Source organism: Lonchura striata, chromosome 18, assembly GCF_050655825.1.
Source record: "Lonchura striata isolate lonStrDom1 chromosome 18, ASM5065582v1, whole genome shotgun sequence".
Lineage (NCBI taxonomy): Eukaryota > Metazoa > Chordata > Aves > Passeriformes > Estrildidae > Lonchura > Lonchura striata.
The window spans coordinates 2,404,150-2,424,402 of NC_140720.1; the positions used below are offsets into that span (position 1 = coordinate 2,404,150).

A 20,253-nucleotide genomic window follows, 5' to 3' on the forward strand; every position below is an offset into this window, starting at 1 on the left:
AGCTGTGGGCGTGGGTGGGTGCGGGATCGTTCCCAGCTGTGGGCGTGGGTGGGTGCGGGATCGTGCCCAGCTGTGGGGCGGCACGCACAGCCCCATTTAAGCCCGCCCGCAGCCCCTCACATGATGGGAGTGTGACGGGTCCGGGCACGAGGTAGCGGCGATGGCGCTGAGCAGAGTCCGCCTGTTCCAGCCCCACGGGGAGGGCGCCCGGCTGCTGCCCCAGGTAACCCCGGGGTCCCGCTGCTCTGCCCACGGGACCCCTTACCGGGCACCCCACGTTCCCCCACCCCTGGGTAGCAGCGTGCTGCATCCCTGGGGGTCTCCATAGGGGTGGGTCTGGGGGTCCCTTAGGGTCAGAGTCCTTGGGGTGCTCCCCTGCAGACCCCCGTGATGAGCGGGGTGGGTTTGGGGCGAAGCAGGGCTGTGTAGGGTGGCTCCAGGAGGCTGTGACAGTGTCTGGCTGTGGGATGGAGGAACATTTCCGTGGGGCTGTGAGTGGCTCCTCTGTCCGTGCAGGCATCCAGGCTGGTGGAGCTGCGCTACTCCTCCTTTGATGACGATGATGATGATGACATGGCTGAGCAGGACCCCCCCAAACCCTTCAGCCGCTGCGTGCGCTACCTGGCCTTCCTCTGGAACCTCCTCTTCCTCCTGCTGGGGCTGCTGACCCTTGCCGTGGGGGTCTGGGGGCTGCTGACCAAGAGCCCCCTGCTCGGGGGGGAGCGTGGGGTGTCCCTGGGCTCGGACCCCATGCTGCTGTTCGTGCTGGCGGGGCTGGGGGCCAGCACCGTGTCCCTGGCTGGCTGCCTGGGCGCCTTGCGAGCCAGCCCCTGCCTGCTGCGCTTCTTCCTGGGCGCCGTGCTGGCTTTTGGGGGGCTGGAGCTGCTGGGGGGGCTCCTGCTGCTGCTGCTGCGGCGGCGGCTGCGGGACGCGCTGCGGGACCTGCTGCTGCTCTGCCTCCTGCGCTACCAGGAGGATCCCGACCTGCAGTTCCTGGTGGATGAGGTGCAGCAGAGTCTCCAGTGCTGCGGCCTCGAGTCCTACCGCGACTGGGAGAGCAACCCGTGAGTCGGGGTCAGGGGGGTGTAGGGGGGACCCCATCCCCACCACGGGGCTGAAAGCCTCCTCTGTGGGACCCCATCACCACAATGGGGCTGAAAACCTCCTCTGCGGGACCCCAAGCCCACCACAGGGCTGAAAGCCTCGTTTTTGGGACCCCAAGCCCAACACGGGGCTGAAAACCTCCTCTGTGGGACCCCATCCCCACAATGGAGGTTAAAGCCTCCTTTTTGGGACCCCAAGCCCACCACAGGGCTGAAAGCCTCATTTTTGGGACCCCCAAGCCCACCACAGGGCTGAAAACCAACCTTTCCCTTGTGGGGTGTGTGCTGGGGACTCGTGTTCGGGGCGGTGGGAGCCCCAGAACGGAGAGGGACGAGCCAGAACCCACAGTTGGTGTCTGGCTGTGTGGCTGGAGGGGTGGGAGCCCCCATCCCCAGACCCCAAATGTGCGTGCCCCCACATCTCCGTGTCCCTCCCGCAGGTACTTCAACTGCAGCGGCGCGGGCGCGTGCGGCGTGCCAGCCTCCTGCTGCCGGGCGCCGCCGCGGGCCGGCTCCGTGCCCGATGCCCGGTGCGGGTTCGGGGCGCTGGCGCCGGGCGCGGCGGCCGGGGCCCTGCTGCACACCGGGGGCTGCGGGGCCGCGCTGGCTGCCTGGCTGCGGGGCCAGGCCGGGGCCATCGCCGCCGGCGCCACCGCCCTGGTGCTGCTGGAGGCCGTGGGAGCCCTCCTGGCTCTGAGGGTGCTCGGGGAGGTGACGGCCGTGAGGGCACCGCAGGGATTGGGATGTGCACGGGGCGGGTTTGGTCCCAAATAAACCTTGTTGGAAATACTGAACCCCTCTGCGTCTCGTCTGTGCCACCGTCATCGCCGTGGGTGCTGCTGCTGAGGGTGTGCAGGGACAGTGCAGCTGTCTGGGTGGGGATTTGGGGGTGTCTGGGGTGCTGGTCCACCCCAAATAAACCTTGTCAGAATCCTGAACCCGTTGGTGTCCTGCCTGTCCCACCCCAGGCCCTGGGGAGCCGCTTTCCCTCCTCCCCAGCTCACAACATTGACTCCTGTGCTCGTTAGGGTTTAATGAGGATTTTTCCAAACTGAGCCCCCTGACAGCATGGGCAGGGGGGCCTCGACCTACATAGCACTACAGGGCTGGTGAGCTGCCCAAATCCTAAATGATTCCGTACTGAGCCAGCTCGTGCAGCTCCAGGTGGCTGAAGGCTTCCCAGGGACAGATGACGGTGATGTCTGCGGAGAGAGAGGACAGAGCTTGTGGCAGTGTGAGCCCTCCCCAGCCCTGCCCCTCGCTGCCACAGGGATGCCATTCCCATACCTGTTCCCAGCCCCTCCATGCCCGGGATGTCGTCACCAAACCTGCAAGGAGAGAGGAATTGTCTGGCCTGACCCCAGGCAGGGCCCACCCCCTTCCCGGGGCCCTTCCCCACTCACCCCTGCACCCCCTTTTTGGGGGGTTTGCTCTTGAACTGCCTCGTCTGCCTCTGCTTGAACTTGGGGGGTCCCTTGCGGGGGGTGGCAGGACCCCCGCTCACCCTCGTGGCCGATTTGACCTCCAGCTTGGGAGGCTCCAGGCTCATGGCTGGGGGGAGGCTGACAGCCCCGGGGCTCTCACGGCGTTCCCCCAGAGCTCACGGTGTTCCCCTGGAGCTCACGGTGTTCCCTGTGGATCACAGTGTTCCCCGGAGCTCACGGTGTTCCCTGTGGATCACGGTGTTCCCTGGAGCTCACGGTGTTCCCTGTGGATCACGGTGTTCCCTGTGGATCACGGTGTCCCCCTGGAGCTCACGGTGTCCCCCAGAGCTTATAGTGTCCCCTGTGGATCACAGTGTTCCCTGGAGCTCACAGTGTCCCCCTGTGGATCACGGTATTCCCTGTGGGTCACGGTGTCCTGTGGAGCTCACGGTATTCCCTGTGGATCACGGTGTCCCGTGAAGCTCACGGTGTTCCCTGTGGATCACGGTGTCCTGTGGAGCTCACGGTATTCCCTGTGGATCACGGTGTCCCCCGGAGCTCACGGCGTTCCCTGCAGATCAGCGCTGCCACGGGACAGCTCCTCACCCCCCTGGAGGGAAATGTGGCCACCAGCTTCTCCTCCACCCGCCCCAGGTGGGCTCTGTAGAGCCCCCTCCCCACAAGGCTGGCTCAGCCTGACCCCCCAAAGGCAGGAAGGGCACCCCGAGGTGCTGCTGCTCCTCCCTCCTGTTCCCCACCCCACCTGGGACCCCTCGGGCACTGCCAGGACCCTGCAGGGTGTGCCCTGGTCTGTGTGGGGGTGTGGTGGGTACCCCGGGCTGGGAAGGGGGAGCAGGGATGGCCCCTGGCACCAGGAGTGGGAATTTTGTGGCCAGAGCCCCGCTCTGGGATGGGTTTGGGGGATCTGGCCCTGCTGCAGAGCAGGACACGACCCTGGGAAGGAGGATCTGAGGCAGGGAGGTGCTCCTGGATGTTCCTGGGCGCAGGAGGAGCAGCAAACAACCCCAGGTCCCCTCCCGGAGAGCCCCGACTCACGGAGTGCCACGATTCCCGATCCCAGAGCTGCTCCCTCCGCCCGGCCCGGCTCCCTCCGGCCCAGAGATGCTCCGGGACTTTGTGGGGAGGGAGATTTATCCTGCCTGGGGGTAATAGGATTATTTACCTCCCTGCTTTCCCCAGGGGTAATCCCGTGTCCTTCCCCTGCTCTGGGGGGGAGGAGGTGTCAGGATTAGCTCTGCCCGTGCCGGTGGGCAGCAGATCCCACGTGGGGGAATCCTGCTTCCCATTCCCAAAGAGATTCCCCCAGTGTCCCCTGATCCCAGAGGGAGCAATGGGACCCCCATTCCAGGCTCCAGCCCAGCCTGGGTGGGGGTCCTGATACCAGAGAGCGTCCAGCAGCCCCTGCTCGTGGCTGGTGTTGCTCCAAAGCTTCCCTAATCCAGCAGTAAAGCAATTAAAAATGGACTAATCTCGGCACACTTTAATTGAACTTCAGCCCCTACCACTAATTGCAATTAGTTGGGCTCCAACAAATAGGATTAAAGGGATCCAGGAGCGTTTTCCATGGAGAAACACCTACTTCTCTGGCAGAGAGCAGAGCCTGGCTGTTAATTGGGGTTCATTAGTGACACCCGAGGGCTGGGTGGCTTCCTGGGGACTTTGTCCTGGGATGACGTGCAGGGGTCTGTGTGGGTCTCAACAGCTGCGAGTCCCCCAGGATTGGAGGGGGGAATTTGGGACAAGTTTCTGGGGATTGAAGACGGAGGCAGAAAAGGCACCTTGCAGAGCAGCCCGGCAGGATGTGACACCAGGGACAGGGCCGGTGTCCTTGACAGGAGGCTGCTGCTGCCCACGTGCTCGGTGCCACACGCTGCCCTCCAAGCCCCCACGGAGAGGCCCCTAAGAGGCTTTGTGGTGCCAGTGGGGAGGGGTCTGGCACAGCCCTCCCCATCACCAGGGCATGGCCAAGGTGCTGAAAATCCCCCCAAGGTGCTTAAATTCCAGCTGGGAGCACAGGAGGAGGAGGGCTGGGGGACCGCCCAGCCTGCCCTTGGCAGGGATTTGCCATGCTGGGGAGGGCACAGCATCCAGCTCCTGGGAAATCCGGGGCTCAGGACAGCCCTGAGTCACCGCCTGTCCCCAAGGACAGCTCCCTGTGAGACAGGAGGTGACCTGGCCTCGTGTGACACCCCCGGGATGCCGTGCTCAGCACACAGCAAACACTACAGACAACCCAGGCCCGGATCCTGCCACCCCAGGGATGTCCCCCCCAGGGCTGGGGAGCCCGGGGGAGGCTCAGTCCTTCCTGGCACGCAGCCTGATCTCCATCCTGAGGATCATCTTGATGTTCTCGTCCTCCACGTGCTGCTCCACGGCCACCAAGGCCTGGGCGCCGCCGTCCCGGTGCCGCTCCAGCAGCTCCTCCACGTATCCCACCCAGACGCAGTTGGGGCAGCCGGTCCCGCAGCAGTGGGTGGGCGGGGGGGGCATCGGGGGCGCTGCAGGAGGGTCCCCCCTGTCCCCATGAGGGGTGGCTGTCCTGCTGTCCCTTCCCGGCGTGCCCGAGGTGCCCCCGGCCTCTGCTGCGGTGTCCGAGCGCTGCCGGGGGCTGCAGGCGGTGGTGGGCTGGGGGGTCCCCCTGGGGCCGCCTGGGGGCTGCAGGAACCGAGACCCCCGTGCTGGTGCCAGCCTGGGGGGCACGGCGGGGCTGCTGCACCCCCAGCTCAGCCACAGGAACCCCTGCTCCTAGGGTACCCCCACTGCCACCTCCAGCACTGCCCTGTCCCCTTCCAGCACCCCAATTCCTGCCCCCCACCCCATTCCCTGCTCCCAGTGTATTCCCACTGTCAGCACTGCCCTGTCCCCTTCCAGCACCCCAATTCCTGCCCCCCACCCCATTCCCTGCTCCCAGTGTACCCCCAGTGTCAGCACTGCCCTGTCCCCTTCCAGCACCCCAATTCCTGCCCCCCACCCCATTCCCTGCTCCCAGTGTATTCCCACTGTCAGCACTGCCCTGTCCCCTTCCAGCACCCCAATTCCTGCCCCCCACCCCATTCCTTGCACCCCCATCCCCATCCCCCTTGTTTTCTCCACATCCCCCAGCCCCAAAGCCCCCCTTGTCCCCTCATGTCCCCCACATCCCCCCTCGTCCCCCGCCATCCCCAGCACCCCCCCTGACGCCCCAGTACCCTCACGTCCCCCGGTCCTCGCTCACATCTCACGCCCAGCACCTCTTTGTCCCTCCCGAGGACTCCCCCCGTGTCCCCCGTGTCCCCCGTGTCCCCCGTGTCCCCCCGTGTCCCCGGTCCCGCTCACCCCCCGGCGCGGCCCCGCCAGCCCCCGCAGCAGCATCCGGCCGCAGCGCCCTGGCCCCGCCCCCGCCTCGACTGACAGCTCTCACAGCCAATGGCAGCCCGGCGCGCTCAGCTGCGCGGGAGTGGCGGGGAAGGCGGGGCCAATAAGCAGCAGGGGGCGGGGCCTGGAGCCGGAAGTGGCGGCGGAACGGGCACATGAGGGGTGGCGGAGCCATGGCCCGGGGACCGGCCCGGGGCCCGCGGCGAAAACCGGGACCGGGACAGAGACAGAGACCGGGACCGGGACCGAAACAGGGACAGAGACCGGGACCGAAGCAGGGACAGAGACCGGGACAGGGACAGAGATCAGGACCGGGACCGAAACAGGGACAAAGACCGGGACAAGGACAGAGACCGGGACCGAAACAGGGACAGAGACCGGGACCGGGACAGAAACCGGCCCGGGGGCCGGGACAGAAAGCGAGACCGGGACCAGGACAGGGACGGAAAGCGGGGCCGAGATCGGAGCATGGCCCGGGCGTCCCGCTGCGCAGCAGGTCAGTGCCCGCGGGATCCACTCGGGGCCGCTCCCGGTTGGGACCCGCACCCACGCGCGGGGGCCCTGGCGGGGGTCCCGCTCTCGGCGTCTGCGTCCCGGTCTCTGCCCGGGCCCCGGTGCCGATGCCTGCCCGTGCTGACCCCGATGCCTCGGTCCCGGTGTTCAGCCATGCCCAAGTCTCAGTTTCCCACCGTGCTCAAATCCCAGCATCCTTCCGTACCTGGATCCCGCTGTCCCGGTGCCTGGGTCCCGCGGTCCCGGTCTCCAGGTTGTGGCGCTTCCCTGGAGTCCTCTGACTGTGCTTTTTCCCCAGGAAGGAGAAGAAGGACAACATGAAGCCCAAGCACCCCGAGGAGCAGGAGATCCCGTTCCGCCTGCGGGAGCTCATGCGGAGCCGCGAGGCCCTGAAGCGCCCGGAGCCTGGCAGGAGGCAGGCGGCAGGTGGGACCCGGAGGTGGCCCGAGCAGGTGGCCAGGAGCCTGTGGCATGGCCAGATCCTGCCGTGGGACATCCTCTGGTGACGTCCCACCCGCGCTCTGCCAGCCGGAGGGACCCCCGCCGTGTCACCACTGCAGAAATGTCACCCGTCTCTCCTAGAGAAGAAGCAGCAGCAGAAGTCCAAGGGCCCCAAGGCCCCGGGGGACATCCCCGTGCCCAGGTTCCGGAGGGGCCGGGGCGAGTCGGAGCGTTCCTACATCTGCCGCATGGAGCAGGAGGTGCAGCGCGTCCTCTTCCTCGCGGAGAACCAGCTCCAGAGGGAGCCTGAGAAGGAGGCAACAGCTCCAGAGAAGTCCAAAAGGAAAAAAGAGTGAGAGCAAGGCCCTGGGGCCAGATGGGGCCACTCCATGCCTGTGGCCTGTCCCCTTGCCCAGTTCTGCAGGGCACATCTGGGGTGCAGGCGGGGGGGCAGTGGGGCCCCTGGAAAGGGAATGAATCCCTGGGAACAGAGCCACAAGCCTGCTTCACCTTCCTGGGGGAAAAGCTGTTTGATTTGGGGGGCTCCCTTGAGGTGGGGACTCATTGCTTGCTCCTTGTTCACCCCTGAGCCCCAACTGTAACGTGGCTCTTCAGGTTTCAGAAAAGGAAGCTGGAAAGGGCTCGGAAGAAAAAGGAGGAGAAGAAGGAGGACATGCTGGAGAAGAGCCTGTTGCAAGGTGAGGATGGAGCGGGGCTGAAGTGACCCCAGCCCTGGGGGCAGCACATGGAGGGGTGGGGGGACCTGCACTGGGCATCCCGGGGGTCTCCCGCTGATCCCGGCTCCCTTGCAGACACGGTGCCTTTCGGAGAAGTGGTGACACAGCCACCCACCATCACCTCACGGCCCAGGGGACAGGGTCCTGTCGAGCAGGTGAGCTCTGGGGACAATGCCACCCACCCCTCGGGTACCTGGCAGGGCAGCGGTGGCCTCAGTGAGCTGGTGACAGCTCCTTGGAGCGCAGTCCCGGTGTCTCACCCTTCGCCCCTGAGCTCCCCCGTCTCTGCCTGCAGGCTGGACGGAAGCAGCTCCTCCTGACACCCCGCCTGGGCCAGAGCCAGGCGTCCCCCATGTCCCCCGTGTCCCCCGTGATATCGATGGCTCGCCGGCGCATCCTGGAGGAGGAGCGGGCGCGCGTCATCCGGGCCTACCGGGACATCCAGCGGCGCAAACAGCTGGAGCGGGAGCGCGCCCGGGCCGGCCCGGGCTGAGGACTCTTGGGGACATTGTCCTGGTGGTCTTGTGTCACTGCTGAGCCCCAGGGCTTCCCACAGCTCAGCACTGGAGTGGGGTCCCTGCGGTGCCACGGAACTGCTTGGAGTAAAAACGCCCGTGGGAGCCGGTGGTGTGAGTGTGTCTGTGCTCCCAGCTCCTGAGGGATTCCTGAGGGACGCTGCTGTGCTGGCAGATGGCATCCCAGGCATGTCACTGTCACCACAGGCTCTGCTGGGGGCAAATTCCTCGTTCCTCAGCTGTGAGAAGACCCCAATGCCTGGCCAGCTCAGCACCGGGTGGGAGGAAAGTGAGGCAGTGCTGGGGACATGGAGCATGCCACATGGTGTCACTGCCTTCATTGTCCCTATTGGTGACCCTGCTTGAGCCCCGGGGCTGCAGCCACACACAGCCCTGCCCTTGGCACCCCTGCCCAGCCCTGGTCACGGTGACCCCGGTGCCGGGTGTGCTGCCACGTCCCCGCCGCTGCGCCCGCACCACCCCGGTGCCACCTGCCACCGCCCTGCGACCACCCCCGGGCAGCCCCCGGCTCCGGGGAGGCCCCGGGGCTGCTCCCGGCGCGGCGCAGCCGCCTCACCTGGCCGGACAAAGGCTCTGCTGTTCGCGGCCCCGCCGGCACAAAGCGTTCCCTGTTGGAGCGGGGCCGCCCCGCGCCGCGGCCGGCGCTGGCGGGGCCGGTGGGATCCCGCGCTTCCGGAGGGGCTGGGCACTGCCCCCTGCCACCCCTGCCCGCGGCGGGCTTGGCACCTTGTTTTTCGGGTGGCTCTGCCGTCCCCGCAGTGTCGCCTCTGTGTCCCCGGGAAGGTGGAGGTGCCCTAGGGGGGGTCACGCGCTGTGCCATGCGGTGCGGTGAGAGGGAGGGCGTGCTGTGGTGACAGTGGCCCTGGTGACACCGAGTGCCTGGTGCTGCTGGGCAATGTCCCCGCTGCCGCTCGGCACCAGGTAAACACAGGTGACAGGTAAACACGGCTGGGGGCACGGCCACATCCTGCTGTGACACCCACGGCCGTGTCCCCGGAGCCGGGAGCGTGGGCTTGTGCCAGCTAAAGCACAGGCGGGACGTGCCGAGTGCCACCCTCCCGCCGCGTGTCCCTTGTGCGGGCACCGGGCAGGGCACGCGTGCCCACCGGCAGCCCCAGCGCCGCCATCCCGGCTCCGGCTCAAGGAGAGTCGGTCACCCGCTGCCCCCACGGAGCCATTCCAGCCCTGAATAATTCATGGCACTGCTGGCCGCAGGCTTCCTGCCCGGAGGAGGAGGAATGGCTCTGGAGGGGAAGGCAATCCGAGCAGGAAAACCACCACGACCTTGGCACGTCCTCCGTGCTGTGCCACCTCCTGCCCGGCAGCCCATCTGCCCGCGGGATCCCTGCCCAGCAGCCCCGGCTGGGGGATGGGGGTGCCGTGGAACCTTCCCGAAGCCCCCCCGTGCTCCCTGTCCCTCCCCTAAATGGGGACACGGGGCTGAGCCCGTGGGAGCAGCCGGTGGGATTGGGAACACCTGGGACCCCCACCACAGGCCACCTGTGACAGCATCATAGGAAAAACCACCTTTATTGGGCTGTCCTGAAAAAAATGAAACCTGACACAAGGAGGGCGAGGGGCCCAGCTCCCTCCCCACTCCCTGCAGGGGTCCCCGAGCTCCGAGGGGGGAAGGCACCGAGAAGGCGGCCAGAGCTGTGGGGGCCCGTCCCCAGCCCCAGCAAGGCACTGATCCCCTGAGCCCCAGCAACGGGGAAACAGAGGCACAGAAGGAGGCAGAGCTGGGGACAGCTTGGCGTCCCCCTGTGCTCTGCGGTGGGATGGGGCCAGCTCGGCGTCCCCAGGGCTGGTAGGGGTCAGTGTGGGGCCAGGGGCTCGGCGCTGAGGGTGCCCTGGGTGGGGTCCCAGGGCTGCCCAGCTTTGGAGGGTCCATGGCCTGGGGAAGGCGGGGGGTCTGTGCATCACGAAGGCAGTGAGGCGACAACCGGGGGTGTCCTCACGGGAACCAGTCCTTGAGGCAGGGATGGGGGGCTCCATGGCCAGGTGGGCCGGGCAGGTGGGAGTGCTGGCTCTGGGACCGTGTCCAGGCGTCCCACGGGCAGGAAGCAGCTCTGGCTGCCAGCCGGGGTGGGACTCGCACGTCAGTCAGGGTGGGATGAGGCTTGGCGAGCCCTGGGGCAGCAGGACAGGACGGAGGGGCTGTGCCGGCGCTGCGGGAGCTGCGTCACCGGGGCTTCACCACCGGTTCCTGCTGTACGGGGACTGCACCTGTGGGCACGGCGAGGTGGCACCGCGGTGGCACCAGGACCACGGACGTGTACCCTGACCTACCGGGGGGGGGCTCTGGGTGCTGGGCAGAGCCGTCACCATGGCAGAGACGAACTTTGCCCCTGCTGCAGGCACCGCTCACCCACCTGGCAGCTCCGGGTGTCCCTCGGGATGCTGCAGTGCCGGGCCTGCGCCGCGAAGGCGTCCTCGGCTCGCAGCGTGGAGCTGGCGCTGCCGGGCACGGGGCTGGTGGAGGCGCGGGGCAGGATCACGTCGTAGGGACCTTCGCTCTGAGGGACAGACATGGGGCTGGAAGGTCATGGCACCAGGAACACCCCAGCCCCATGGGGTCCCGGGGATGGAAGGCTGGGAAGGTCCCCACCGTGTTTGAGCAGCCATTGGGACACAGGGGTCCCAGAACACCCCACCCACAGCCTGTCCCCCGTACCCATCGCTCCTGGCAGGGTGTGGCCGCCCCTGGTGTCACACTCACCGTCCCCTTGTGCATCAGAGCCATCTCGGTGGGCTGGTAGACACTGGTCAGCAGCTGCCCGTTGTAGCCACTGTATGGGGACACCGGCTTCTTGGCTGTTGAGACACGGGGACAGTCACCATGGAGCCACTGCCACCCCACTGGGGCTCCCCGTACCTCGTTAGCAGGTTTAACGAGCTGACTCAGCAGCTGCGTGCCTTTCCCGCGGGACACTGCTGTCCCCAGGGATGGCATCGCTGCTGCCTGGCCGTGGCTTGTTATTGTAGGGTCTCTCGGGTGCAGGTGCTGCTCAGGGGACCCTCCCTCCCCCCATGGGGAGCAGACACCTGCCATGCCCGCCCACGATACCCACTGGGACTGTCACCACCCCGTGTTATTGCAGGGTCTCTGGGCCTGGGGCGGAGGGGCAGGAGCCGCGGGCACCCCATGCCGGGGAGGGAGCTCCCTGTGGCTGCTGGGCTCAGCCCAAACTGGTACACCCAGCCCGGCCAGTTCTCGGGAGCCACAGGAGCAGCAGGCGCCAGTGCCGGGCAGGTCACTGCCAGACGTCTCGTCACCCACCCACCGCTGCCATCCCCGCTGGGGACATCCCCCAGGGTCCCCAAGAGGATGGTGCCCGCCGGCAGCCCCGCCATGGGGTGAGAAGGTCCCTGGCAAACCCACCGAAGGACGGCTCGTCCATGGAGAAGGCCTTGTTCTCCACGAACATGCTCTGCGACTTCTGCTCCTTGAGGATGGTCTCGTAGCCCACCCCACGTGTGGGGTAGCCGTCGTCCTCAAAGGCCTGCTCGGGGCTGCGCCGCGTCACGTGCGTCACCTCGGGGATGGCGTAGAGCAGGAGGAAGGCGGCGGCGTTAGAGACCAGCGCGACGGCCAGCGTGGGGTCATCCCAGCCGGGCTTGTGGCCAGCACGCTGGTTCCCGTACAGGTACATGATGGTCCACGCCAGCCAGATGGCCACGGAGAGGCCGGTGGTGGCCAAGATGAAGGCGCCGTGCTTGCGCCAGCGGCCGTAGCGGCCGCAGAGGGTCGGGCAGGCCGCGCCCAAGGCGGCCGCCAGCAGGGCCATGACGTAGATGAGCGCCATGACGAAGTCAGCGTCCGCCAGCTGGCAGGGGTCCGCGGGGCCGCCCTCGCGCCGGGCCACCGTGATGATGAGCCACTCGGTGTTGATGATGACCTCCACCGAGGCGAGGGACAGGGCCACCGCCAGCGTCACCCAGCCCCGCGGGGCCCGGTTGCGTCGCGCCAGGAAGTTGAGGGCCACGGCGTGGGCCAGCAGGCAGGAGAAGCAGATGCCAAAGAGGACGCCGAAGAGGAAGCGGCGGGAGGTGCAGGTGGAGAAATCCGGCCCCACGATGAAGTCGAAGGTCAGGCAGAAGAGCCCGAAGGTGCCCAGGAGGAAGAAGACCTGCGTGGCCACCAGGCTCTTCTTCTGGTGGTCCTGCACAAAGGGCAGGCTGGCCACCAGGACGATGGTGAGCACGAAGGTGGTCACCACGCCGAGGCTGGCCACTGCTTCCACCCCGATGCCCCAGCCGGCTGAGAGGTCGCAGAGGTTGTAGTAGAGGGAGGAGAGGTCGTGGCCGCAGCCCGGGGGCGGCGTGGGCTGCGCGGCGGCCGTGGGGAGCAGGGCCAGCAGCATGGCCCTGGTGCCCATCCTGCACCCTGGCATCCAGGGACCCTGCGGGACACAGCGGGGTCAGGGCACAGGGGCTGGAGATCAGCTCCTGGCTCAGAGCATCCCGACCTGTGGTCCCCACTGGATGTGCCACGGTGAGCAGCAGGGGAGCCCTGCCCTGCTGGCACAGCTGAGCTCACCCAACACAGAGCTCGCCCCTTGGAGCTCCAGATGGGACCAGGCAGCCACGTGTCCCCCACTGGCTCCTTGCCTGGAGGTTGGTGGCAGCTGAGGAGGGGCTCAGCCCCTCCGTGCCCCATACGATCCCTCCCAGCATGAGGATTCTCTGGGAATTCTCCTGATCCTTCCTGCAGTGTCAGGAGCAGCACTGTGCCTGACGGTTTCTGGGCAACACTGAATGTGTGCCCACACCAGATGGCAGAGGGGATACTGGGGGACGGGGCTGTCCCCTTGCCTTGTCCCTGAGTGCCACCACGTTCCTCTTTCCACTTCTCCTGTCCCACTTCCCTCTGGCTTTGGGCACTGGCCCAGTGCAGGTCGCATGTCCAGCCTGCTGGCACGTAGGCAGCCGCAGCCTGGCACAGCACAGCACAGCATGGCACAGCACGGCACGGAGTCCCAAGTCCCTGTCCCCACCGTTGCCACCCCATTCCTGCCACCTCATGGTGGGCACGGGGAAGAGAAGGCAGCGAGGACAGCGCAGCCTCACTGCTGGGGGAGGAAACCGGGAGGAGACCCCAGCAAGGACATGCCGGGGTCGGGACCCCCGGTTCCCCGAGGGGCACCCCGAACCGGGCCCCCCTAGACCCGGGACGGGGACAGGGACCCCCAGCACCACGCTGGGACGAAGTCCCTGTGCCCGCAGGTTCCAGGAATTCCGCCGCCTCCGGTTCCCACCGCGTCCCCCAGCCCGGTTTCCCCCCCACCTCCAGCCCGGTTCCTCCGCACCCTCCGCCCGGTTTCCCCCGCGCCGCGGGCGGCTGCACCCGCGTCCCCATGTCTGCTCCTCCTGCAACCCCGCCCGGTCCCTCGCATCGCCCGTTGGCTTCCGCCGCTCCCCCGGCCCGGTGCGGCCGCAGCACTCCCGTCCCGCGTCCCCTGCCCCTCCGCCGGTGCCCGCCGCCCGCTCCTCCCGCACCCCCGTCCCGCACCGTCCCGGTGCTTCCCGGCGCTCCCGCCAGCTCCTGGCCCCGAAACTCCGCCGGAGCCGCCCCCAAATCTCCGGCCGGAGGAGCCGCGGGGGCGGACGGCTCTCGGTCCCGGTCCCGGTCCCTTCCCGTCGGCGTTGCCGGTGCCCCCCGGTCCCGCAGGGCTCGCCCCCCCACCCCGCCCCGCTCACCGGCCGCAGCCCCCGGTGCCCGGCGCTCCGCTCCCCCCGTGCCCAGCCGAGCCAGCCCCGGTGCCGCCGCACCGTGCGCCTGCCCGGCCCGGCCCCTCCCCGAGGTGCGGCTCAGCCCCGGGAGCGCGATTGGGGCCGGCCGGGACCTGCCCCGCCGCACCGGGCGGGGACACCGGGGTCCCGCACCGGCGGGGGTACCGCACCGGGGCACGGAGGGGGCTGAGGGGGGGAAGAGCCCGCACTGGGGGGCGGAACGGGGGGGAGCCCACCCGGTCATCGGTGCGATGAGTCAGTGGGGCCTCGCCATCGGTGTGATGGCCTGGGGGGCTCAGCCTGGCTCTGCCGAGCGCTGGCCCCCGGGAACGACTCTCGGGGGACAGGGGACGGAGCGGGAGCTGCCCCGGGGCATGGGCAGGGCCGAGGGGGGCTGGGGGCGAGGCAGGGGCGAGCCCACCTGGCCATCGGTGTGATGAGTCTGGGGGTCTCAGCCTGGCCCTGCTGAGCACTGCACGTCAGGAAAGACCCTTAGAGGACAAGGGAAGAAGCAGCGGGGTCTGTGTCACCACACCGTCGGTGTCACCCACACGGTCGGTGTCACCCACACGGCATCTCCCAGCTCCGGCGGGCTCGGGGATGGGAGCCGGGAGCGGCGCTCCACAGGCGGCCCCACCGTGTAAGGATCGTCCGGCCTGGAGCGGCCTCCCGGAGGAATGTCAGCTGATGGATAAAGCCGGAGCCCTTGGCAGGGCAGCGGGACCCAAAAACCCCCAGAAAACCCCAGAAAAGCCGTTTCTGCAGAGGGCTATGGACCAGGGCAGCCCCAGCCCGGGGCACTGGCAGGATTTGGTGGTCCCTGTCCTGATGGGGGTGACCGCGACCCTGGAGTTGGGATGGGCACCCCACAATCACCCCATTCATCCCTGGGGAAGGGGAAAAGCCCTGGGAGATTTGGGGCACCCCGGGGGCCCCGCCAGCCCTGGGAGAGGTTTCCAGGCGGGCGCTGCTATTTCGGGAGGGTGAAGCAAGAGGGTGAAGGATGCAGAGGAAAGTTCAGTGTGCCTCCGGCGGGGGCTGCCCCGATCCAGGCCGGGATGAAAACAATCCGGGGAGAAAGGGCGGCAGAGCCTCCAGCGGCAGGACCGGCTCCCACCGGAACCGGCGGCACCCGTGGCACAAGGACCGGCGCCCGCCAGAGCCCCCGGGGACAGGACGGTGTGTCCGGGCTCAGCGCTGCGGCACCGCCACCTCCCGCCCTCTTCCTAAGGATCGTTCGGCTCCGGGATGGTGTTTGGGACTGGATCATCCCTGTCCTCGCACGGGGCAGCGCGGGGCAGGCGAGGGGCTCTGCAGCGGCCCTCGTGCCTCAGTTTCCCCAGCGATCCGGCTCCAGGATTGGACAGCCCTCGCTCTCCGGGAAAGGCTCAGCCTTGGTAAGCGGTGCCGGGAGCGGAGGCCGCTTGTCCTGCCGCCCCCACACCGCAGCCCGGCCTCTCCACCGGCCGCTTCCTTCCGCCGGAGGCTTTCCCGGCTGCTGACTCAGCACGAGACCCCCGTGACCCCCGTGGGGCCACCGGCAGGCGCCCGTCCCGCCGAGGCTGCGCCGCGGCCGCGCAGCCTTTGCTTTTGTGTCGCCCTCCTTGGCGGGAGATTTCCTCATCCCCTTCCCATGGGAACCCCCCCATCCCCCCACGGCGGGTGATTTCGGCCCCCTCCCCACGGAGACCCTCGTGTTCCACCCCCTGTGGATTCCATCGGGACCCTGCCCGCCTCTCCAGCCCCATCTCCTGCTCCCGGCGCTCTTGCAGCTCCTACAGCAAGACCCCAGCAGGCTGCGGGGTCACTGGGGGGTGATGCCCACCGTGTGCTGCCCTCGGTTTCCCCCCGGGCCGGTGGATCCCTGAGCTCCGGGCACGGGCAGAGTCCGATCCCAGCTGCCGGTGCTCTGGGTGGGCTTGGGGCCGCGATCCCAGCGGTGGAACTGGGCAGGACTGGTCCTCCCAGCACAGAGGCCACACTGGGGGGCTGCGGTGTCGCTCAGCACCGGCACCTGGACCCTGGCCAGGCTCTAGCCGAAAACACCAGCACGCATTTTTTCCAGGCTTACCTTTCCTGGGGAGCCGCAGGGACGGGCGGCTGGCACGGCTGGCACGGTGGCACGGCTGGCTGAGCCCCGTCTCCGCGGCGGCTCCCTCGGGAAGGCGAGAGCCGTACCGGGAGCCGGGGGTCCCTGCTGCCCTCCCGGAGCCTCCCGCCGCTCCGGCCGGGGCTCGGAGCCGTTCCCAGCGGAGCCCCTCGCTCCGGCGGACGCCGTCAGCACATTTCCACCTCCTTTGCCAAGTAAATACGCACCGGCTGGCACAGCGGGGCCGCTGGCGATCGGGGGCACCGGTGGCAATCCCGGAGCTCCCGCCGAGGGTTCCCGAGGCAGCCGAGCCCCCCGCCCCGCGGCCCCTCAGCCCCTGCCCGCGGCCGGGTTAATAACTAATCCCTTCCCGGTTCTGCTCTCCTCACGTGCCGGGATTAATGGAGCGAGAACCTCCCAGGTACCCCCCGCGCCACCGGCTCCGGCTTTAACCCTGTCCCCCGGCGGGATCCGGCCTGGGATGAGGTGACATCCCCGGAGGGGTCTGTCCGCGCCGGAGAATGACCCGGGGGCAGGGTGGGTGAGTGGGGGAATCAGCCCCACACCCTGGGGGCAAGGGCTGCGCCCCATCCCACCCCAGTGCGGGCACAGCCAGGATCGGGGGTGGGCAGGGGGTCTGCTGGAGTTTGGGGTGTCTCTGTGCCCTGCCAAGAGCCAGCTGAGGTCCTGATCCCCCCCGGGCACCCCCTGGGTCTGTCCTGCCCCGTCCCGGGAATCCGAGCGGAAAGGCTGGACGGTTTTTGGGGATTACGCTAAGGACCTTACGAGGAATTAGGGTGGCGGCAGGGCTGGTTTGGGGAGCTGGGGGTGCCAGCTCCCTGCCCCGTCAGTGCCAGCTCCGCAGTGTGCCATCCCTGCCCTCTGCCGGCGGCTGGGGACAGGCTGAGACGGCGCGGCCACTCCTCCAGCGTCACACCAGTTTGGCACTGGTGTAACTGGGAGGGCAGCACTGGGTGCAGGCGAAGCAGGGGGGCATTGCCCGGGGGCTGCAGCCTGGCTGCTGCCAGGGGGATTAATGGGTGGCGGCCAGGAGCTGTGATCTTACCCTGCGTGCAGACCCCAGCACAGGGACTGCAGACCCTGTGGGAGCTCCCTCCAGCGCTCCCGGGCATCGGGGCACGGGCACGGGGGTGGGCAGGGCAGAGGGACCCTGTGCCAGAGAGGCTGGTGCAGGGTGCCTCCGCTGCACTGCCCGCAGGGAGCCGGACCCAGGCAGAGTTTTGGTCTCAGCATGGCAGTTTATGGAGTGGCACCCAGCGGGCACCACATCCTTGTCAGGGCTCGCAGGAGCTCACTCGTGCCCTCCACCCCTCGCTACGGGCAGCCCCTGGGTGCACCAGGGCCCTCGGTGCCACTCAGCTGGGGCGTGTCCTGGATGAGTTCCCTGGATGAGTTCCCTGGATGAGTTCCCGTGTTGTGCCAGGGGCTGAGCATGGGCAGGGCTGAGCTGCCCGCTCTGGAGTGCTGCTGCCAGGCAGGCACCACGCTACCCCCAAATGAGTGTCTGGGCACGGCCACCTCCTCCTGCCAGCCCCACCAGCAGTGACCCCAGCTCCGTGGAGGGTGGGGGTCTCCCTGGTCCCCGTGCAATGCGTGGGGCTGGGTGGGCAGCAGGGCTGCCAGCCGGGCGCTGCCCTGGCTCAGAGCGTGGTGCTGCCCAGCAGCTTCAGCGCTTTCAGGGCCGGGGGTGGGAAGTGACCTCTGCCACGGCGGGGGACCGGCCGGGGGTGGCCCCGCAGCACCTCGCCCACCGTGCGGCGGAAGGTCTGGCTGACGAAGCAGTAGAGGAAGAAGTTGAGGGAGGTGTTGAGCATGGCCACCATGTTGGCGATGTCCAAGGCCAGGTGCACGCGCCAGTCCCTCCTGACCGAGGCCACGTAGAGGTGGCACATGGTGACGATGGTCCGGGGAGCCCAGAGCACGACGAAGACGGTGGTGACGGCCAGCAGGAGGGCCGTGGTCCTGCCGCCCCCCGCGCGCCTCCGCCGCTTCAGCTTGCGGATGATGATGGAGTTGGTGGCCAGGAAGATGCTGCAGGGCAGGAAGTAGATGGTGACGCAGTGCAGCCACTTGAGCGCCGTGTCCAGCGCCGTGGGGGGGTCGGCGTCACGCCACATGTCCAGCCACCAGTAGAAGGGGATGCCGGTGGCCAGCGCCGCGGCGAAGACGGCCGCGATGATCCTGCGGGTGCGCCGCGGGTAGGACACGGCGCGGTAGCGCAGTGGGTGGCACAGGGCCACGTAGCGGTCCACGGTCAGCAGCACGGTGACCCAGGTGGACGCGTGGTTGGCCGTGAACTCCAGCACGGTGACGGTGTGGATGAAGGCGCTGGGCACTGCCCGTGCCAGGATGGCTGTCTGCAGGATGAAGCCCACGAAGATGATGAAGACTTGGGTGAGGATGTCGGAGGTGGTCAGGGCCAGCAGGTACCAGTACGATGACTTCTTGGTCCTGGTGGCCAGGCGGGACAGGGCCACGGCAGTCAGGATGTTCACTGGAGGGAGGGGAGCGATGTGCGGAGCTGAGAGCTGGGGGCTCACAGCCCCCCTCCCCCCGCAGCACCCGGACCCCGGGGCTGCCCAGGCTCCAGCTGAGGGGAGCTATAAATACCCCGGTGCCGTGGGGATTTGTTGGGCCGATTAATCTCTTCCATGTGCCAGCCCAACAACACAAATACCATCTGTCCCTGTGGCGGTGGCACCTGCCCTGGGCCGGGCAGCACAGCCGGGCACTGGGGCCAGGTCTGAGGCTGGGGGGAGCAGGTAAACTCCCTCCATCTTGAGGACTTTTCTTTCCAGCCCCACTGCCCCCTCAGCCCCTCACCTGGCAGCCCCAGCCCCAGCAGGACGCTGTAGTACACGATGGGGATGATGCCAACCAGGCAGGGTGAGCGCTCCAGCTCTGGCTCTGGCAGTGCCCACGACTCCGCCGTGCTGTTGGGCACGGGGACCGTCATCTTCCACCACGGACCGGCTGTGAGGAGAGACAGGCAGAGTCCTGATGGCACCTGGGCAGGAGGTCAGCTGTGACACGCCACTGGGGTTTGGGGACAGGGACCATCGCCTGGGTGTCCCCGCTGTGGCTGCATCCCAGCTCCCTCGTCCTGTAGCATCCATGGGCAGTGGGCAGCTCTCAAATGTGCCACCGCAGGCAGACCTGGGGCTGCTGCACCCATGGGAGACAATGCACCCCAAGCCCCCTGTGCCACGTCCCAGCAGCGCCCTGGCTGCCAAAGCTGCTCCTTCGTTATCTCTCAGCCCCATTTTTGTAGAAAACCGATTAAAGCATCACGGTCTTGGGCAGCTGACAGCAGAGGGAGCCTCTGGCCCCCAGCCCGGGCTGGGTGCCACCAGATGGCTCCCAGCGGTGGCAGAGAGGACCCAGAGGTGCCGATGGGGGGGTCCTAGTGGTGCCAAATGTGGGGTGGTCCCCTCCGGGCTGCCAGCTGGGTCGTTTTCCGGCTCCTCAGGCTGAGACAGCGGAGTTGGAGGAGCCTGGCAGCGGCCCTGCCCACGGCCCTGCCCATATTGGGATCCGTATCCGTATTCCACATTCCTATCCCTACCCTGTCCCTGCCCTGTCCCTGCCCGATCCCTTTCCTATCCCTGCCCTATCCCTGCCCGTCCCTGCCCTGTCCCTGCCCTGTCCCTGTCCCTGCCCTATCCCTGCCCTGTCCCTGGCTGTCCCTGCCCTGTCCCTGCCCTGTCCCTGTCCCTGCCCTGTCCCTGCCCGGTCCCTGCCCTGTCCCTGCCCTATCCCTGTCCTATCCCTGCCCTATCCCTGCCCGATCCCTGTCCTATCCCTGCCCGGTCCCTGCCCTATCCCTGCCCTGTCCCTGCCCGGTCCCTGCCCTATCCCTGCCCTGTCCCTGCCCGGTCCCTGCCCTATCCCTTCCCTGTACCTGCCCTATCCCTGTCCTATCCCTGCCCGGTCCCTGCCCTATCCCTTCCCTATCCCTGCCCTGTCCCTGCCCTGTCCCTGCCCTGTCCCTGCCCTGTCCCTGCCCTATCCCTGCCTGATCCCTGCCCTGTCCCTGTCCCTGCCCTATCCCTGCCTGATCCCTGCCCTGTCCCTGTCCCTGCCCTATCCCTGCCCGATCCCTGCCCTGTCCCTTCCCGATCCCTGTCCTATCCCTGCCCTATCCCTGCCCTGTCCCTGCCCTATCCCTGCCCGGTCCCTGCCCTGTCCCTGCCCTGTCCCTGCCCTATCCCTGCCCTGTCCCTGCCCTGTCCCTGCCCTATCCCTGCCCTATCCCTGCCCTGTCCCTATCCCTGCCCGATC

At 68.0% G+C, this 20,253-nt stretch overlaps 6 protein-coding genes and 1 long non-coding RNA gene across 9 annotated transcripts; 2 read left to right on the forward strand and 5 right to left on the reverse strand.

The window, feature by feature from the left end:
* The first annotated feature begins 41 nt into the window (after window positions 1–41).
* TSPAN10 (tetraspanin 10) lies at window positions 42–1,897 on the forward strand. The gene is made up of 3 exons (XM_031506391.3): window positions 42–223; window positions 517–1,064; window positions 1,544–1,897. Exons 1-3 carry the CDS (start codon window positions 161–163, stop codon window positions 1,875–1,877), a joined length of 945 nt encoding a protein of 314 aa, XP_031362251.3. The 5' UTR covers window positions 42–160; the 3' UTR covers window positions 1,878–1,897.
* A 221-nt stretch (window positions 1,898–2,118) lies between these two features.
* Window positions 2,119–2,783, reverse strand: PDE6G (phosphodiesterase 6G). Its single transcript, XM_021534211.4, has 3 exons — window positions 2,507–2,783; window positions 2,391–2,431; window positions 2,119–2,305 (listed from the first exon to the last, which is right to left on the reverse strand). The coding sequence occupies exons 1-3, from the start codon at window positions 2,650–2,652 to the stop codon at window positions 2,229–2,231; spliced, it is 264 nt and encodes an 87-aa protein (XP_021389886.1). The 5' UTR covers window positions 2,653–2,783; the 3' UTR covers window positions 2,119–2,228.
* A 1,225-nt stretch (window positions 2,784–4,008) lies between these two features.
* Window positions 4,009–5,981, reverse strand: OXLD1 (oxidoreductase like domain containing 1). The gene is made up of 2 exons (XM_077787447.2): window positions 5,864–5,981; window positions 4,009–5,203 (listed from the first exon to the last, which is right to left on the reverse strand). Exons 1-2 carry the CDS (start codon window positions 5,897–5,899, stop codon window positions 4,844–4,846), a joined length of 396 nt encoding a protein of 131 aa, XP_077643573.2. The 5' UTR covers window positions 5,900–5,981; the 3' UTR covers window positions 4,009–4,843.
* A 59-nt stretch (window positions 5,982–6,040) lies between these two features.
* Window positions 6,041–8,213, forward strand: CCDC137 (coiled-coil domain containing 137). 2 transcript variants are annotated; one of them, XM_085556626.1, is made up of 6 exons: window positions 6,041–6,398; window positions 6,714–6,841; window positions 6,944–7,208; window positions 7,472–7,554; window positions 7,669–7,748; window positions 7,889–8,213. In XM_085556626.1, exons 1-6 carry the CDS (start codon window positions 6,058–6,060, stop codon window positions 8,084–8,086), a joined length of 1,095 nt encoding a protein of 364 aa, XP_085412752.1. In that variant the 5' UTR covers window positions 6,041–6,057; the 3' UTR covers window positions 8,087–8,213. The 2 variants fall into 2 exon arrangements, with proteins under 2 accessions (XP_085412752.1, XP_021389887.3); XM_021534212.3 differs by having other exon boundaries at window positions 6,998–7,208.
* LOC146765807 (uncharacterized) lies at window positions 8,143–8,807 on the reverse strand. The gene is made up of 2 exons (XR_014949281.1): window positions 8,686–8,807; window positions 8,143–8,318 (listed from the first exon to the last, which is right to left on the reverse strand). It is a non-coding gene; the product is annotated as an uncharacterized LOC146765807 (long non-coding RNA).
* An 836-nt stretch (window positions 8,808–9,643) lies between these two features.
* GPRC5C (G protein-coupled receptor class C group 5 member C) lies at window positions 9,644–16,346 on the reverse strand. 2 transcript variants are annotated; one of them, XM_077787402.2, is made up of 5 exons: window positions 15,934–16,346; window positions 11,512–12,532; window positions 10,849–10,943; window positions 10,502–10,645; window positions 9,644–10,355 (listed from the first exon to the last, which is right to left on the reverse strand). In XM_077787402.2, the coding sequence occupies exons 2-5, from the start codon at window positions 12,521–12,523 to the stop codon at window positions 10,323–10,325; spliced, it is 1,284 nt and encodes a 427-aa protein (XP_077643528.1). In that variant the 5' UTR covers window positions 12,524–12,532; window positions 15,934–16,346; the 3' UTR covers window positions 9,644–10,322. The 2 variants fall into 2 exon arrangements, with proteins under 2 accessions (XP_077643528.1, XP_021389892.2); XM_021534217.3 differs by lacking the exon at window positions 15,934–16,346 and adding an exon at window positions 13,830–13,929.
* Window positions 16,347–17,477: 1,131 nt separating this feature from the next.
* GPR142 (G protein-coupled receptor 142) lies at window positions 17,478–19,066 on the reverse strand. The gene is made up of 2 exons (XM_077787446.2): window positions 18,796–19,066; window positions 17,478–18,466 (listed from the first exon to the last, which is right to left on the reverse strand). The coding sequence occupies exons 1-2, from the start codon at window positions 18,926–18,928 to the stop codon at window positions 17,613–17,615; spliced, it is 987 nt and encodes a 328-aa protein (XP_077643572.2). The 5' UTR covers window positions 18,929–19,066; the 3' UTR covers window positions 17,478–17,612.
* Window positions 19,067–20,253: the final 1,187 nt, after the last annotated feature.

Excerpts from the sequence above, each read along its gene's own strand:
- GPRC5C (XM_077787402.2), bottom strand. The coding sequence starts at position 12,523 with ATGCCAGGGTGCAGGATGGGCACCAGGGCCATGCTGCTGGCCCTGCTC. Across the intron at positions 10,944-11,511 it reads CATGGACGAGCCGTCCTTCG|CCAAGAAGCCGGTGTCCCCA; the intron begins GTGGGTTTGCCA and ends GTGTCTCAACAG. Across the intron at positions 10,356-10,501 it reads GGGACACCCGGAGCTGCCAG|GTGCAGTCCCCGTACAGCAG; the intron begins GTGGGTGAGCGG and ends CCGTGCCCACAG.
- CCDC137 (XM_085556626.1), top strand. The coding sequence starts at position 6,058 with ATGAGGGGTGGCGGAGCCATGGCCCGGGGACCGGCCCGGGGCCCGCGG. Across the intron at positions 7,209-7,471 it reads AAGTCCAAAAGGAAAAAAGA|GTTTCAGAAAAGGAAGCTGG; the intron begins GTGAGAGCAAGG and ends GTGGCTCTTCAG. Across the intron at positions 7,555-7,668 it reads GGAGAAGAGCCTGTTGCAAG|ACACGGTGCCTTTCGGAGAA; the intron begins GTGAGGATGGAG and ends GCTCCCTTGCAG.
- OXLD1 (XM_077787447.2), bottom strand. The coding sequence starts at position 5,899 with ATGCTGCTGCGGGGGCTGGCGGGGCCGCGCCGGGGG. Across the intron at positions 5,204-5,863 it reads TGGCGGGGCCGCGCCGGGGG|CCCCCAGGCGGCCCCAGGGG; the intron begins GTGAGCGGGACC and ends CGGTTCCTGCAG.
- GPR142 (XM_077787446.2), bottom strand. The coding sequence starts at position 18,928 with ATGACGGTCCCCGTGCCCAACAGCACGGCGGAGTCGTGGGCACTGCCA. Across the intron at positions 18,467-18,795 it reads GCTGGGGCTGGGGCTGCCAG|TGAACATCCTGACTGCCGTG; the intron begins GTGAGGGGCTGA and ends CCCTCCCTCCAG.
- PDE6G (XM_021534211.4), bottom strand. The coding sequence starts at position 2,652 with ATGAGCCTGGAGCCTCCCAAGCTGGAGGTCAAATCGGCCACGAGGGTG. Across the intron at positions 2,432-2,506 it reads CCCAAAAAGGGGGTGCAGGG|GTTTGGTGACGACATCCCGG; the intron begins GTGAGTGGGGAA and ends CTCTCCTTGCAG. Across the intron at positions 2,306-2,390 it reads CATGGAGGGGCTGGGAACAG|ACATCACCGTCATCTGTCCC; the intron begins GTATGGGAATGG and ends CTCTCTCCGCAG.
- TSPAN10 (XM_031506391.3), top strand. The coding sequence starts at position 161 with ATGGCGCTGAGCAGAGTCCGCCTGTTCCAGCCCCACGGGGAGGGCGCC. Across the intron at positions 224-516 it reads GCGCCCGGCTGCTGCCCCAG|GCATCCAGGCTGGTGGAGCT; the intron begins GTAACCCCGGGG and ends CTGTCCGTGCAG. Across the intron at positions 1,065-1,543 it reads CGCGACTGGGAGAGCAACCC|GTACTTCAACTGCAGCGGCG; the intron begins GTGAGTCGGGGT and ends TCCCTCCCGCAG.